We start from the raw sequence: 16,390 nt of genomic DNA on the forward strand, positions 1-16,390 counted from the left end.
AGCAAATAAACATTTAAAAAATTGAAGCATCATATGCGATTTTTAATCAGATGTCCTGGTCTTAGGAAATTTCAGTAAGGATTCTCAGCGAAAATGTGCAGAAGGGTGTTTTAGCTGTGGTGATACAAAACAATGAATTAATCGAATATGTAAATACTGCTCACATCATTTTTATTTTTGGAGTGTCAAAGTTGCAAACTTGCAGCTTGAGGATTAGTGGGCATTCTTTCATTAAGAAAGCAACAGCATTAATCATGAGAGGGATGTACGAGAAAAGATTTATATAGTAAATGAGGAAAATAAGTGGTAAATGGCATAGATCAAAGGTCTGTTATGCAAATACACCCAGGATCTAGTTCGACAGGGGCTAAACTGCTTCTGGATTCGACTTAAATTAATATAGCATGAGATTAATCAAGCCAGAATTAGAAAATAGATGTCCTTAGACCACTGCCCCCATCTCACTATTTTGAAACACCAGACTATGGTTATATAATAAACTGCGGAAAAGCCCTTACCGGTAAGGTCACCCTCAGTTGAGAGCATTCTGGTAACTTCCACCCAGCTTCACTCCAGTATAATTACACTGCACTCACAGATATGGTTCTTAGAGTCTTCTTTCCCTAGGGGATGTAATTGGCTATTCATTAGACTGTAAACTCCATGAGGCCAGGGCCATGTCCTGTAGAGTAGCAGTCACCCCATGTTTTGTTTCTTTCATTGTAACTGAAACCCACCTGAATCCTCCCTGCCCCCTTCTCGCTGGTCCTTCAGTGGTATTTGTGCCACGAATACTGGGTAAACACGTGAGGATATGAAAGTCTCATACTTCTATCTAGGTTATGTGTACGAGGAAAGAAAGGTTTGTGCTTGCTGTCTATTATAAAAGGTATTTGCCCAAGTCATGGCCATTTAATTTGAAATTAGAAGCAGTGATAGAAGCATATATGAATAGATCCATATAACTACATGTGTATATATCTTGTGTATTACGCTTTATATGTAATAAACATGCAGATCATGCATGTATGTGTGTATATTCCTATGTATTCCTGATTTCTCTACTGATTAAAAACGCCAGAGGAGACAAATCTCTGAGCAGCTTAACTTGATACCAGGATGAATATTGAAATAAAAGAAAGGCAAATTAATTGAAGGATCGGAACAGATCTCAAAACCATATTTCTAAAAAATAAAAAAAATTTTGAGTTAAGATGCATTGGTCAGTCATTTGCCTCCGAGGTGAGTAGTAAATATGTCCTTAGGCTACTGAGTTTAAACCCAGTCTCAGCTGGTTGTGTAGCTAGTTGGGTAGTTTGACTCTGAGCAAGTTAGTATTTCTTTGCTAAATTTCTTTCACTCAGAAAACAGTTATTAACTGCGACGTGCTTTGTGAAGGTTACGTTAGATACTGCATCTGAAGTTTTCCCCCATCTCCCCCCCAGCACCATTGTGCACACAGAGAAGCAACTTAATAAACTGTAGCTGCTGTTGTTGTTAGTATTGGCTCTTGTTATTATTTTGTCCCAGCCACTGAGCTCAGCGCCTGAGAGACGCAGCCATTCTTGGTGGGGAAGATTCAGGTTCGTGCTTATGGTTGACAAAATCCTCAAATGACCCATTGCTTCCCCCGTCAAAGTTCTCAACAACGTTATATGATTTCATGCAGACTCTGAAGTAGCAATTAATCCAGGGGAAAGAAAAATGGAAAACAGAGGAATTCATCAGCACATGGCAAGAAACTGAAGGAAGGAAGCCATCTCTTGACCTAGTCAAAGCGCGCTAGCAACCAAGCCTCACAACAGACCGCCACGAAGCCAAGTGTATCACGGGGGAAAAGTGGAGATTTGAACGTGTAACCAACTCCCCATAATTCTGTAACCAATCCCCACTCCTCGGCAGAACCTGGCACGATCCAAACCCCAACCCTTTGGATCTAATTGCAGAGGCTTTTAGGCAAGTGTGCAATTATGCTCTAAATCATGCAGAACTTGCTCATAATAAAAGCGCCGCAGGGGGAAAAAAGAAAGCACTCCCAGCGGTGAGTGCAACCCCAGAGAACAGAGGTGACCCACAGAACTGGACTGGATGACAAAGAAGAACTCAAATGGAAAGGTCAGCACAGAAAACAGCTCTCGGACTGAGCAGATCACCAGCACATGAGAGACCCAGAGCTGATTCAGAAAAGACACTCAGTTCAAAGTCATCAGAGGGTCTGACACAGAGACCTTTCATACAGACAGAAGGGCAAAGGTGTTATCTAAAAACACAGTTTGTGTAGCCTGAAAGCTACCTGGTTTCAACAGAAATGCTCTGTAGGGATGATTTGAAATAAAAACGTATGCATACTTATATCTGTCTTTCGGATGCGATCATCATGATAAATTCTGTGTTCGTATCTGAAAAGCTGATTCTCCCGGAAGAAAAATGAGCCCAAGGGTTCTCTGAGCCCCATTGTTTCCAAATGTCAGGGGAGGCTCACCTTCGTGTCTGCGCTGCCTCCGTAGGCGGGAGGGTAGATCCTTATCTGAACACGTCACCTGGACAGCTTGCAAAGCCTGTCCTGTTATACTCAGCCTTCTGGTGACAAATGCCCCTTCTCCCTAGATGTCAGCCTTTCAGAATGCACGTGGGGAGGGCAGGGTACCAGCGTGTAAGCACAGCCAGCGAAAGGGATGCTCTCAAGGCATCTCCGCGTGCTTTCCCAGGTGGTCTCTGAAAGTCACACATTCTTTTCACAGTGGTGTCGGCAAGGCCAGTGTGTCAAGTTTGGGGAGCACGGGCCTCGGCCCATCCACGGCCAGTGGTCCGCCTGGTCGAAGTGGTCAGAATGTTCCCGAACGTGTGGTGGAGGCGTGAAGTATCAGGAGAGACACTGCAATAACCCCAAGTAAGGCTCTGACACGAAGTCAGCATTTGTAAGGCATGAACCTTCAGCCTGTTACATATTTGCATATTTGTCTGTCTTGTTTATACCTGTTTATAACTGTAGTTTTATTCCATCTGCTTAATAGCAATCAACGAATGAGGGTTTTACTGCTTGTATATAAAGGCTGTATGCACTGGGGGAGGTATGATGGGCAGAAACCTCAAAACAGCAAAGGAGTTATTCTCTATGTGAGTCTGCTGTCACGGACTCCAGTAATGGTGTGAATTACTTTCTGCATCTAAATTACAGCTGCATGCCTGGGATATTGTAGGACAGAGAAGCTTGGCTGGTAGACTCTGTGTGTGTATGTGTGTGTGTGTTGCAAACTGATGAACTGGAGAAAGTATGCTGATTTTTGCCTTACAGGAATGTACATCAACATGTGTTGACAGATCAGCCTGACTTTTCGAGAGAAACCAGAAATCCGAAACACTGTTGTGTGAAATTTCCCAATTTTTAAAATATTGACAACAAACTCAATTTTCTTTAGAAAGATCAAATGCTGGGAGGACTGATCAAAACCTCCCTGGGTTGAGATTGGCTTGCAAGCACCATCTGATCTGGTGGTGCTGGGAGTCTGAGCTGCCCTCTGTGCTCTGTGAAATGAAGGTGGTTTTAGGTTACTTTTATCTGCTCTAATTCCCACGTGAAACAAGTGTGAGATGTACATTTCCTGACTGGAGTGGTGATGTAGAAAGAGCTCAGAACTTGGAGATGGAAAGATATGACTCCACATCCTGGGTCTGTCACTTATTAATTGTGTGGCTTTGGGAAGATCGCTTGAACTTGGAGGTTGGATTTATGTATAAAATGGAGATGACAGCGCCCACCTCACATGGTTTGGGGGGATTAGAGATTGTGTCCCTAGAATTCCCGGCACGCTGGGGAGCATCCAGTGGGCATTCGGCAAAAGGTTCTGGGGCCCATGTGGTTTTCATCATCCTCATCCTGAACTCGCCAGGAACACGGGTAACAGAGGGTCAGTGCTCAGAAGCAGCGAGCAGAGGCCTTCCTGATGAAATTGGACTTTGGAGAAGGCTATGGGGGTGAGAAGAAACTGATGGGACCCTGAAAAACTAGTGGATTTAATTCTACCACACGATTCGGTTGGTGACATAGCATGGAGGTTGAGAACAGAGACTCTCAAGCCCAGGAACCTAAGCGGGCCTCCTGTCCACCCCTTCCTTGCTAGGCGGCCTTGGACGCCTAACTCTCCCTGCTCTGGGTCCCTCATTTGTAAAAAGGGGATAATGATGGGACCTCCCTCAACTGAGCTGGTACTTGTAAAGGGCTTTTCAGAATTGCCTGGTACGTGGCAAGCATTGCATAAATGTTTGGTGGATTGCAAATTTAAATAAATAATGAAATTAGAGCAAAAGGAAATTTTTGAAAAGACAAATCGTACTTCATCTGAGCTGGATCAAGAGGCCAGTTTGTTCCAAAATGTAAGGGAGGGTTTGGAGATGCTTTGACCATGGCTTGTTAGGTGCTTGCAGTATCTCAGGCTGATCTAGCATCGCTCAGCTTTGGCACTCTTAACATTTTAGGCTGAAAATTTTTTGTTTGGGGGGTTTGTCCTGTATGTGGCAGGGTGTTTAGTAGCAATCCTGACCTCTACCCACTCGATGCCAGTAGGATGAGTCCCCCTCCCCCCAACCTCCAAGTTATGGCAACGAAAATATCTCCAGACTTGGCCAAGCATCCTGTAGGGGGCAAAGTCATTCCCAGTTGAGATGTTCTGCTCTAATCTGACCCAATAACTAGGTCTAATGGTAGGGAGGCTTGTGATACATTTGCAGTTTATACCAGATTATTAAAAACACCCTCCTCATCCTTTGAATGTAGCCCGTGTCTTGGATAGAATTGTTAAAGTCATTGTATTACTTTTCATTTTTGCAGCATATTTCACGAATCTGGTTTTCACACATCGCAACATTTTACAATCTCGCTACTTTCCCGAGAAAGAAAGAGATTACCTAATTTAATAACTCTGCCGGCGAAGTGTGTGAATGACGCCCCTGAGATTTAAATTAAAACCTCTCTCATATCTGTGGGATTGGGAACACATTATAATAGGGCCTTGTTCATGGAAATAGCATACTGTGACTTTAGAGATGCCTGTAAAAGAATTAATCACTCGAGTAGTTCTACCTGGTGCAGTTTTATCATTTTAAACAAGATTAAGGCTAATCAGTATTCTCTTTAATTATGCACGAAGTCACAAATAAAACAAGTAAATGATCGGCTGCTTCACGACAATTGATCAGTCCTCCATTCTTATTTCACATTGTTGTCGTGAAGCTGTTTTTTCCTCCCTCTTTCAAGTTACTTATTTCTCCCTTGCTTCAGTTTAAACACTTGGTCTGTTCAGATCAGCCTAACCATTTCATTTTTTCACGTGAAAAGCAAGGTGAGCATTTCATTGCACAGTAATGATGGTTTTCTCAGAACATAGTTTGTTTCATAACAAATGAATTATTTCTGGTTGGGTCATGGATTTATCCAACTTCTCAGCTTCAAAAGAATTGAAAGGTTATCTGGTTCTGGAATGGCCAGTCCCTGGCAAATGTGGCCCTTCTTCTTCGTCTGTGTCTGTGACAGACCTTATTAATTGATCAAAGCCTCCCCACTGTGCCTCCTCAAAAGACTTCTCCAGGCGTTTGCTCCCAATCAGGTTAGAACAGATTCGCGAGTTGAAACCTGTTGTTTCCTCTAGTTATTTTGCAAATGGGTAACCAGGGGAGACAGAGGGTCCCATTCAGAGGAGCAGCTCTTGCTGGGTCACCAAGCTGGACATGGGAGAGTCAGACCAAGATCCCACTGTCTTAATCCTTACAGTGAACATTTTTTCTGGGTCCCTGGAAGAGAGCCTCGTGAAATGCCTATACACTCTGTTCAAGAAAGTTAATAGTGAAAATTCAAATAGTAAAATAATTCAAATAGTGATAAGTAAGCTTGCTAAGGCATTCTAGAACTCTCCTAAAACGTGAGTCGATTTGAGAAAGAATGTCATGCCACTGGAGTCACAGTGCCAGGAGAATCGTTGAATCATATCTCTGGCCCATTTTTCAACCAGTAAATTCTGGGCTCAGCTGATTATCAGAATCATCAAGTGTGCTTTAAAAAGCACTGATTTCTTGATATCCCTCATCATGTATTTTTATTGAGAAAGCCTGCAGAGGGCCCAGGAATATCATTTATGTATATGTGTCCGTGTGCGTATGTAAATCATATATATGTAAATATATGTATGTATAAATATATATGTGTGTATATGTGTATATGTATGTGTTATATATATATATATATATATTTTTTTAAACAGAGCTTCCCAACTGATATTAGTGTTCAGCCACTCAGCCAACAATAACCATTTGTAGTCAGGACTTGGTAAATTATGCAGAAGCAAATATGGGTATACTTTATAGTAGCTTAATACAAAGAAAAAATCGGGTGCCTGGATATTTGTTTTCTGGTGTTTTTGTTTTTTGTTTTTAATGATAAAGAACTCATTGTACCAAGGGCCATCATGGTAGAATTTTCTGTTAATTTATCCTAATACTCACGTTCAAAGCTGCAGAAAAAAATGTATCTGTAATTGAGGATTTGATGGCAAAGTCCAAATTTTTGCCAGTCATTAAAAGTAGAAAGCACTTTAAAATAGTTACCGTTTATGTGTGCTAGCTGGGCTGTAGACTCTGCCCGAAATTCTTTACCAACATTCTCTCAGGTAATCATCACAGCTGTCCTCATTTTACAGATTAGGTGGTTAACTAAAATTACCTAAAGTTAAGCTGGGAAAGGGCAGAGACTGTTTCGATTCAGGTCTGCTTCACTGTCCAAGGCCAGTTCCCTAACCATTGGACATCACTGTCTCCCTCTCGGTCCTCTCATGCCCCGCCCCTGTAGCCTAACTCAGTTAAATGCATGCCTGGCAGGGCAGGACCGGCATCCGGGAGAGCGCAAAGGGATGAGGTCGAGCTCTGTTCTGTCTCTTTCTAGACATGTGACCTTCACTGAGCACATTTTGGAAGCTCTATTAGCCGTTTTCCACTTCATCTATAAAATGAGGGGATGGCTCTATGAGTTTTGAGGTCTTTCCCATGTTACAGTGTCTGAGTTGAAGCAGTCACACGTGGTCCTCTTTCACTTTATTGAATTTGAGTAGTCTAAATGAAGCTTATTTGTAAACTCTCCGACAAGAAAGACTTACACTGAGAAAATTTTAATTATGACTCTTAAAGATGACCAGGAATAGAGTAAGGCTCTCATGTGGCACTTTAAGGTTTTTCGAAACGCTTTTCGGATAATGATTTAAGAAGTCTTCAGGGATTTAATCTCGCACAGTGACTGCTGAATGTTTTAGTAGTTGTTCCAGAATGTTTTGAAATAGCTGAAAAATCTCATTCTGGCGGTGTGACACTTCCCGTTTCTGTTGAATCCATTTTAGCATAGGAGAATTTGATAAAATGTGCCGAAGCAAATGCAGGGGAGTTTTATAGCATTCCTGTGCTTCCTAAAGAGACAAGGAATTTTAATCACAGAAATTTATTAACTTGGAGCCTTCTTTCATGTTACATGTTTGCCCTGAGCTTTTGTACGAGGTGATCTGTAGTTGGTGTCTAGCCTTAGGAGAAAGCTCCAAAAAAAAGTGGGAATGAAAAGAAGCAATTGCTTTGTGCCAGGAGTCAGCTGGGTAAGGTGCCCCTGGTAACTTTCAGTGTGGCTGACGCTCCTTTTTATTTTGCTTTCTGGTTTTTGCAGTCTGCCTAGCGAGATCTTAAAGAGCTTGCCATTAGATCACAATTATTTATGTTCTAATGGGATTCCCTACTCTGGAAATTCATTTCCCATTGTGCTTGGCAGGAAAGGAGCAGGCCACCTGCAACGTTAAAAAGTGGTGATGCAGATGAAAACAAGGACATGTTTTTTCCCCCAGCGTTTAGAATCAATTAGAATAAAGCACACGTGAGTCTGACAGTCATCAAGCTATCAGCTCAGTGACTGACAAAGCTGGATTGGAAAATATGGGATGTAATATCCTCAGTGTCCTGACTGACCTTCTACGTCAGGGGTCCCCAGCCCCCGGGCTGCGGACTGGTACCAGTCCACGGCCTGTTAGGAATCGGGCCGCGCAGCAGGAGGTGAGTGGCGGGTGAGGGAATGAAGCTTCTTCTGCCGCTCCCCATGGCTCGCATTGCCTCCTGAACCATCCCCTGCCTTCCGACCCCCACCCCGGTTCCTGGAAGAATTGTCTTCCACGAAACTGGTGCCTGGTGCCAAAAAGGTAGGGGACCGCTGTTCTACATCACAGCAGGTGCATGGCAAGCTGTAGGAAGATTATGGGAGTGGTCAGAGATGGCAGACAAGCTGGGGAGGAGTTGGGTCTGCGTTGGAAGAGCTTTGATGCCAACAAATGGGGCGTGTGTGTTTGCATGTGTAGCACACAAGCACACATCTACATTAACAAGAACATTTAGGTGTGTTTACAGATTTCCCTAACGCATGAGGTGATAGGATGAGTGTCAAGAATATGCCTTCATCAGTCTTTATGGAAATCGCCAGAATGTAAAAATTGGCTCAGAGGTGGCAAGTAAGTTTGGTCTAACATGGAAATTGATGAGCAGTGGCAGTGGCTGCCCAAGGGCTATGCTGAGAAAAGAAAGCAAAGAAAAAGCAAAATCCTTGATTGATTAGTTATGTCTGCCATGGGTATAAGAAGGGTTGGGACATAAGGGTAGTAGACTACATATTTCCATTTTTGTAATGGACTGTATGGACTGCATACACTGTGACCATGATCATCTTGACTGTCCCTCCTTATATTATTGCCTGTGACTAATAGCCTTTTGATTGCTAGTGTTGAAGATCTTTAATTTTCTTTTTAGGCCTCAGTATGGTGGCAAGTTCTGTCATGGCTCTAGCCGTGTATATCAGCTGTGCAATATTAACCCTTGTAATGAAAATAGCTTGGATTTTCGAGCCCAGCAGTGTGCAGAATATAACAGCAAACCTTTCCGTGGATGGTTCTACCAGTGGAAACCCTATACGAAAGTGGAAGGTAATTTGGTCTCTACGAACCTCAAACAAGTATGTCTCTACGTGAACAGTAACGTGAATGAACAGCACAGAAGAAATTGCTGCCTGTGTAAAAAAGTTTCCATGTTTACCTTTCATTCCCCAGACCCATCCTGGCCCAGTTTTTCATTCACTTCTTTAGGTTTTGTTTATTTTTCCACACTTTTTTTTTTTTTTCACAAGACACCCCTTTCCTCCCACATGTATAAGTCAAAGAGTTCATGTGTTTGGAATGTACTTACGTTTCTAAACTTACCTTTGACATTTCAGCAATTAAGTCTCCCAGGGATGTTAATTGAAATTGGTATGAATTGTCCAGACCAAAAACTCATGAAACCATATATGCCCCATAGAGACACCACACTCGGTACCTGAGGTGGTAGATGATTACAAGCATGGAAAGGCCTGTTTGCAGAGTGTACACACACACACACACACACACACACACACGCACACACGCATCATGAATAAAAAATGTCTCTATATTAAGTTCTTGGTACTTATTATACCTTAAAGTAATGGCTTGTATTTGACCTTTTATGTTGATTTGATCTTAGCTGAGCATCAGAATTTATCTTAGTTACCATGTGTACAAAGTACAAGTACCAAATTTAACGTACTTTGTGTTACCTGTGCAGAATAAGCTGTCACCATTTTGGTTGTTTCCTTTTCATTTTTTTCCATTCACTTGCTTTATCAAAACGCATCCACTCTTCCTTTGGAAAAGGGATTAACGTGAATCGCAGTTGTACATACGCAGGATGGGAAGAGACCAAATTTAATGATAATTCATGGGAAATAAGATGGAGGGCTGCTTCTGTGCAAAAGCTCAGAATGAACCTATATGATCAGAGACCAAAAAGAAGCTAATGCAATCAGAGACATCGTTATGACAAGTAACACCTCCAAATCAAAGGGGACGGTACTCAGCTTTGCTTAACACCAGCCCAGCCGTTGCACGAGTGTGAATCTAGTTCTGGGTCCAAAAGCTGCTTGTCTAAAAGCACAAATTGGGACTGACATTAAAATTCTGAAATCTGTGTCTTAGGAGAAAGCAGTGAGGGACTGACAGATGTTGACTGTAGGAGAGAAACTAGTTCCCTTCAAAAATTCAGAGAGATTGAACAGAGGGAGATTTCAATTTATTGGAAATTGCTTCTGAAAACAGAATTAATTCACGTGCTCAGAAATTCCTGTGGTTCCTTTGGCCGTGTCCTCAGAGAGACCTTCCTTCCTGTCATTTTCTGAATCCTTTGCCCTGCTTTATTCTTCATTGCTCTTGGTGCGAAAATTGATATTATATCGGCATTTATTCATTATCTTTCTCCCCAGAAGAATTATTAGGTTCCCCAGGGTTGAAGCCTTTGTCCGTTTTGAGTATGCTTGTATCTCTCTCATCTAAGAACAGCACTTGAAACATATTTATAACTTTTGGAACAAATGAATAAATAAATATCAACTGTCCTTAATGGAAGCGTGTCCCATCCTGAGCAGTAAATGCTCTATCACTGGAGACATTCTATCAGGAACTAAGAAATTACCTAGGAAGGGTACCATGCAGCAGGTTCCCACGAACATTTAGGATAGCTGCAGTTGCTCTCAGTTCTGACACTTGAAGACTTATTTTCTCTTGGCTGTATTCGCCCCTAATTCCATGTTTCTCATCTATGGTTCCTTATCCAAGACTCTCTTGTCCTTCCTTTGCTTTGTCTTCTTGGATAATCCTTGGTCTTTCCCACATCTTCCTTTAAATATAGTGTGCACAGAATCTGTTGTTATCATCCTTTAGATAAGTTGTGGGTTGAATACATAAAGAGAAAGTGAAGCAGGTAAACTTTGTGACTTATAAAATGGTTTTTGATTTCAAATTTCTTTCACTAATATTATTGCAGTTTTTACCAGGTAGGGAGCCTGGCATTTCATTCATTCACTCAACAGATGTTGACTGAGTACTTACTGCCTGGGAGACACTCTGCTAGATACAGAGGCGAGTACATTGAATAAAACAGAGACCCCAGGAACTTCCCTGGCGATCCAGTGGTTTAGACTCTGCGCTTCCACTGCAGGGGGCATGGGTTCTATCCCTGGTCAGGGAACTAAGATCCCACATGCCGCTTGGCCAAAAAATAAAAATAAAGAATAAAAAACAGACACTTAGGGTCACACATCCTAGAGTGGGAGACAAAAAAGTTAAGGCCTTCTCATCCTTCCCTCTTCTCCTTTTGATACTTATTTAAAATCGAAAAGACTGACCATGATTTGAAGGTCTGTGCCATTCATGCAGTTTGGGAAAGAATTTATTCATAAATGTAGACAGTCTTTGTCTTCCAGTGATGAGTTTCCTTCTTCTTGTTTCTTTTTTTCTTTTCTTTTCTTTTTTTTTTTTTTGCGGTACGCGGGCCTCTCACTGTTGTGGCCTCTCCCGTTGCGGAGCACAGGCTCCGGACGCGCAGGCTCAGCGGCCATGGCTCACGGGCCCAGCCGCTCCGTGCCATGTGGGATCTTCCCGGACCGGGGCACGAACCCGTGTCCCCTGCGTAGGCAGGCGGACTCTCAACCACTGCGCCACCAGGGAAGCCCCTTGTTTCTTTTTTTTAATTGAAGTATAGTTGATTTACAATGTTGTGTTAGTTTCAGGTGTACAGGAAAGTGATTCAGTTGGTGTGTGTGTGTGTATATATATATAGATAGATATATGTATGTGTATATATATTTTTTCAGATTCTTTTCCATTACAGGTTATTACAAGATATTGAGTATAGTTCCCTGTGCTATGGAGTAGGACCTTGTTGTTTATCTGTTTATATATAGTAGTGTGTATCTGTTAATCCCAAACTCCTAATTTATCCCCTGCCCCAGCTTCTTTGTTTCTTTCTAATAGACTAGTTCCTAAACTTTCCCAGGAACCTGTACTGGAAAAACTGAACTTTCTAGAACTTGTTAATTCCTGGGAATGAGGGAGAAAAAAGAGGGTAACATGTCTTCCAGCTTCCTAATCTCATATGCACAGGGTAGGAGGCGTGAGATAAAACTTCTATTAGAAGGAATTCCTAGGTGAGAAAAAAAATGGAATCCATCCACATGGCTGCATGTTTGGACCATAATAATTCCACTGCCTTCATATTTTTGACTTTGTCTTTTATTGAGAGATTTTGTGAAGCACAACCGTTTGCAAACTGTTTACACGTTTGTTGTAAAACTGTTATCAGGGATATCACACAGTTGCACATCAGGTCTCATGGGAGAAACGTCATCTGGAATTCCTGGTCAAAAAAGAACTCTTTCTGTTGGAGAAATAGGCACAACTCCTTTCTGATAACAAGTGCTCTATAGAGATAATACTTCTTTGTTTTTGCCTGTGATACCAGAAACTTCTCAGGGACTTAATGATCAATAAAAATTACATTTTTTTAGCCTGAATGTTTAGTTTGTTTGCTTCCTCCTCCTTTTCATGATATGATTCTTTTCTATATGTTTTATAAACATTATTGACCATATGCCTTTTTTCCAAAGTGCCTAGAATTTTCCCTCTTAACAGACTGAATAAATACGTAAAATAATCCGTGTCCTAAATCACAGCCAGCAGACTATGACGTGTGGGCCAAATCTGGCCCGTTTTTTAAAAATAACGTTTTATTGGGACATAGCAATAGTCCTTCATTTACGTATTGTCAATGGCTGACCTCAGGGCCTGTAAAACCTTAAATATCTACTATCCAAGGAGGGTAGTGACACAACCCACCAACCACGTGTATTATGGCTCTTACTCAGGATTAGAGAAATAAAATTCTCATGTATCAATGTTAAAGCAGACTTTATATGGACTACTAAAAGGAACTCATGTTTTTAAAAGCCACACACATCTGCCCTCGGGCACGCCCTTGCACACACACCCCGCCAGAAAACTGTGTGTGACATCTTCCATCTTGATCATAATAGCTTTCTAATTAAATTTAACTCATCTTTTTGGTACTCGTGTCATTTTTCTATGATTTCCTCTTGACCATGACCTCTTTTGGTCTCTTTGCTTCTAGAGGAAGATCGATGTAAGCTGTACTGCAAGGCTGAGAACTTTGAATTCTTTTTTGCCATGTCCAGCAAGGTGAAAGACGGAACTCCTTGCTCCCCACACAAAAATGATGTTTGCATTGATGGGATTTGTGAAGTAAGAGAACATCTTTGCTTTGGGGTGTATGGTCATGCTTGTGTTGCCTCCTGTCAAATGCATAGCGTGAGAAGTGTTCCAAGAGATTCTTGGGTCTGGATAAAAGCAGGTGGTGTAGGGGGGAAGAGGGTAACATTTTCCAGTTGGATGTGAGTTTTATCTCCAAATTCCCTCTTAATTTCTGCGTGACCCCCGTCCAGTGTTTTGAGTTGCCTTTTCACTCTTTCCACATATGGAGATGATGATATATCCTACTTTACACAGTAGTTGTCAAAATTCAATTAGAATGTAAATAATAGTAGTAGACTTTTCTTTCGTGTTCACTAAGTATTTTCACTCTGTGATTAGAACCTCATAAGTGCGTTTGGAAAGAGCACTCTGTTTATTTCGGATTAGTTTTTCTTTTCCTTCCGGTATCCACTTTCTCTTTGGTCTTAATTGGATTGTGAGCTCTGTGATCTTTTAAGGGTTGTGTGTGTGTTCGTGGTGGGGAAGGGGGTGGTGTCCCAGCATTTTTATGTTTCACTGGTAGAGCTGGCCTGAATAAATTCCCCTCCCATTAGTAGCAGTGGTGACGTTTCATTCCAGTTTTACAGATGTCTGTAAGTTATGTAACTTACCTAATCTTACATCCAGTCATGACAGAGGGAGGATTTGAATGCCTGGTCAAACTTGAGACTCTGCTTTTAACCATAAAGCTGCCCTACCTTCCTAATGTTCAGTAAATATGGAAAACCATGTACCTCTTGGTTATTCTAAGCTACTGGCTTCTATAGTCTTTGACTTTTCTCCCTTTTTTTTTTTTTTTTTTTGGTTACAGCCAGTGGGATGCGATCATGAACTTGGCTCTAAAGCAGTTTCAGATGCCTGTGGTGTTTGCAAAGGTGACAATTCAACTTGCAAGATTTATAAAGGCCTGTACCTCAACCAGCACAAAGCGAATGGTAAGTGATGCTGCAAATTCAGTGCCGTCATTGGTGGGACACACCCTTTGCTGCTGAGCAAACTTAAGTCATGCTAAGTACGCTTGAGCCTTTTACTAACTCACCTGACACGCAGTAGATGATGGCTTTTAGTGCTTATGCAAGAGCAAGGGAGAATTGGTGGGTTTTTCGTGTGAGTAGTTTCATCAATACATACATCCCAGGGCTTCCCTGGTGGCGCAGTGGTTGAGAGTCCGCCTGCCGATGCAGGGGACACGGGTTCGTGCCCCAGTCCGGGAAGATCCCACATGCTGCGGAGCGGCTGGGCCCGTGAGCCATGGCTGCTGAGCCCGCACGTCCGGAGCCTGTGCTCTGCAACGGGAGAGGCCACAGCAGTGAGAGGCCCGCATACCGAGAAAAAAAAAAAAAATCCCAGAGGGGTGTTCAACAAACGCCTTTCTGCTTAGCAATTTCAATATTCTGACCAGGCTGCCATACGCCCCACGTGCATTTGTTAAACAAAGAATGTATTATGGAACTTAGATGGTCCACACTTACAATGTTAGATGAATATTTGAAGCAATTCTCTATCTTGAGTAGAATTGAACTTTGAGCCCTGTCTTCTGCACATCACTGTTGAGAATAGGTGGCTCCAAGTTTTTTCCAGGTAGATTAAAAATAAAAAGCATCCTTGAGTTGCATGGCCTTTGTGGTTCTGGAAAAGGGAAGAGTGTTTCCTGTCCACACACATGTGCTTGGGAAAAGGTCACCCATTTTCTCTCTCTGGTGTTCCTACCACTTGGAAAATGAAATAACTGAGTGTTTTCACTTCATAAGAGTAGAAAGGAATGTCAGCTGATGATCGAACTCCCCACTCTGTAAAACTGGCCACTACCTGTCTCTGAGCCCATCTCCAGTGCACGACGTGGATGTCAGAAATACTCTGTTCTTTTCCACTTAGAATATTATCCGGTTGTCACCGTCCCACCGGGCGCCCGCAGCATCGAGGTCCAGGAGCTTCAGATATCCTCCAGTTACCTCGCCGTCCGAAGCCTCAGTCACAAGTATTACCTCACGGGGGGCTGGAGCATCGACTGGCCAGGGGAGTTCGCCTTCGCGGGGACGGTGTTTGAGTACCAGCGCACCTTCAACCACCCAGAACGCCTGTCCGCGCTGGGACCCACCAATGAGACCCTGGTCTTTGAAGTAAGCCCCTTCTCTTCATTCAGTTCTCAGTGCCTCTTGCGTAATTTATAGTGATGACCCCGATTTGAGCTAGCTTACAAAAATCCTAGTTCACATTTGCTTCCTAATAGGCTAAATCTCAATGTGCAAAGGGGCAAAGACAGCAGCTCCATCTGGGGGAAGCGGGCAGGGATCCAACGGGTCCTGGAGAGAATGTGTTGACGTTCACGTGCAGATGCCCACCTTTCACGGGTACACTTGGCTGTTGTGATAGCTGAGGAATATAAGGAATCGTCTTTACATGATTCCAGTTTGTGTGTGTCTGCTGTTGGGACCATCCATTGTGGCTGTTCATCACATAGATCAGTAGTTGCAGCACACGGGCTCAGTAGTTGTGGCATGCAGAGTGATGTAACAGAAAGCACACTTGCTTGATGTCAAGAAAGTCTTAGTCATAGCAAACCACCTTACTTTTGTAAGCTATCATTTCTTTAGAGGTGAGAAAAGAAAAAAAATAAGTGGGTAATGATGAGGATAATAAAAACAGCCACCATGTCTGCAAATGACTCTGTAACGCAATTATCCTGGGTCCATTTTCTTTGGTCCTCATCACGTCTCTGGGTTTGCTTTTTCCAGTTTGTAAAATGGGGCTAATTGTGCGCTTTCAGAGGCACGTGATTTGCTTGAGGTTGTGTAGAAGTCGTGGCCACCATGTACTGAGGACTCATGTGACCAGGCACTCCTGTTAGTGACATGGAGTTTCAATTTCTCACTTGCAAAATTGGGATAGAAAACCTACCTCACTGACTTGCCAGAAAAATAAGCAAGGAAGTGTGAAGAAATGTTAAAAGATTTGCCTAACTCACATAGCTAGGAAAAAAGCAGAGTTGAGTTGGAGTCCAAATCTTTTCCATCTACAAGTATGATATCTCCTCTCAGTCCAGTCATACTGCTATACTCTTCTGGAATCAAGGAAACATAAGCTTAATTCAACTATTATTATTATTGTTATTATTTAAGGTACTAGTCTTAAACATTTACTAAGGAAGATGAATTTAAAAAAAGTTTAAAAGTATGACTACATATAACTTTTTTCCCCCTTGAAGGGAC

At 42.3% G+C, this 16,390-nt stretch overlaps 1 protein-coding gene across 1 annotated transcript in view; it reads left to right on the forward strand.

Moving 5' to 3' along the window:
* The window catches only part of ADAMTS18 (ADAM metallopeptidase with thrombospondin type 1 motif 18), a 156,202-nt gene that overhangs the window by 95,567 nt on the left and 44,245 nt on the right, over nt 1-16,390 (forward strand). Inside the window, exons 12-16 of the mRNA XM_027119199.1 lie at nt 2,742-2,890; nt 8,818-8,990; nt 13,042-13,172; nt 13,993-14,116; nt 15,057-15,301. Of these exons, the coding sequence (XP_026975000.1) occupies nt 2,742-2,890; nt 8,818-8,990; nt 13,042-13,172; nt 13,993-14,116; nt 15,057-15,301 (822 nt within the window). The remainder of the gene's footprint in view (nt 1-2,741; nt 2,891-8,817; nt 8,991-13,041; nt 13,173-13,992; nt 14,117-15,056; nt 15,302-16,390) is intronic.

Source organism: Aethalodelphis obliquidens, unplaced genomic scaffold (genome assembly GCF_003676395.1).
Source record: "Aethalodelphis obliquidens isolate GAN/ISIS:26980383/991018 unplaced genomic scaffold, ASM367639v1 scaffold20, whole genome shotgun sequence".
NCBI classification, from domain to species: domain Eukaryota; kingdom Metazoa; phylum Chordata; class Mammalia; order Artiodactyla; family Delphinidae; genus Aethalodelphis; species Aethalodelphis obliquidens.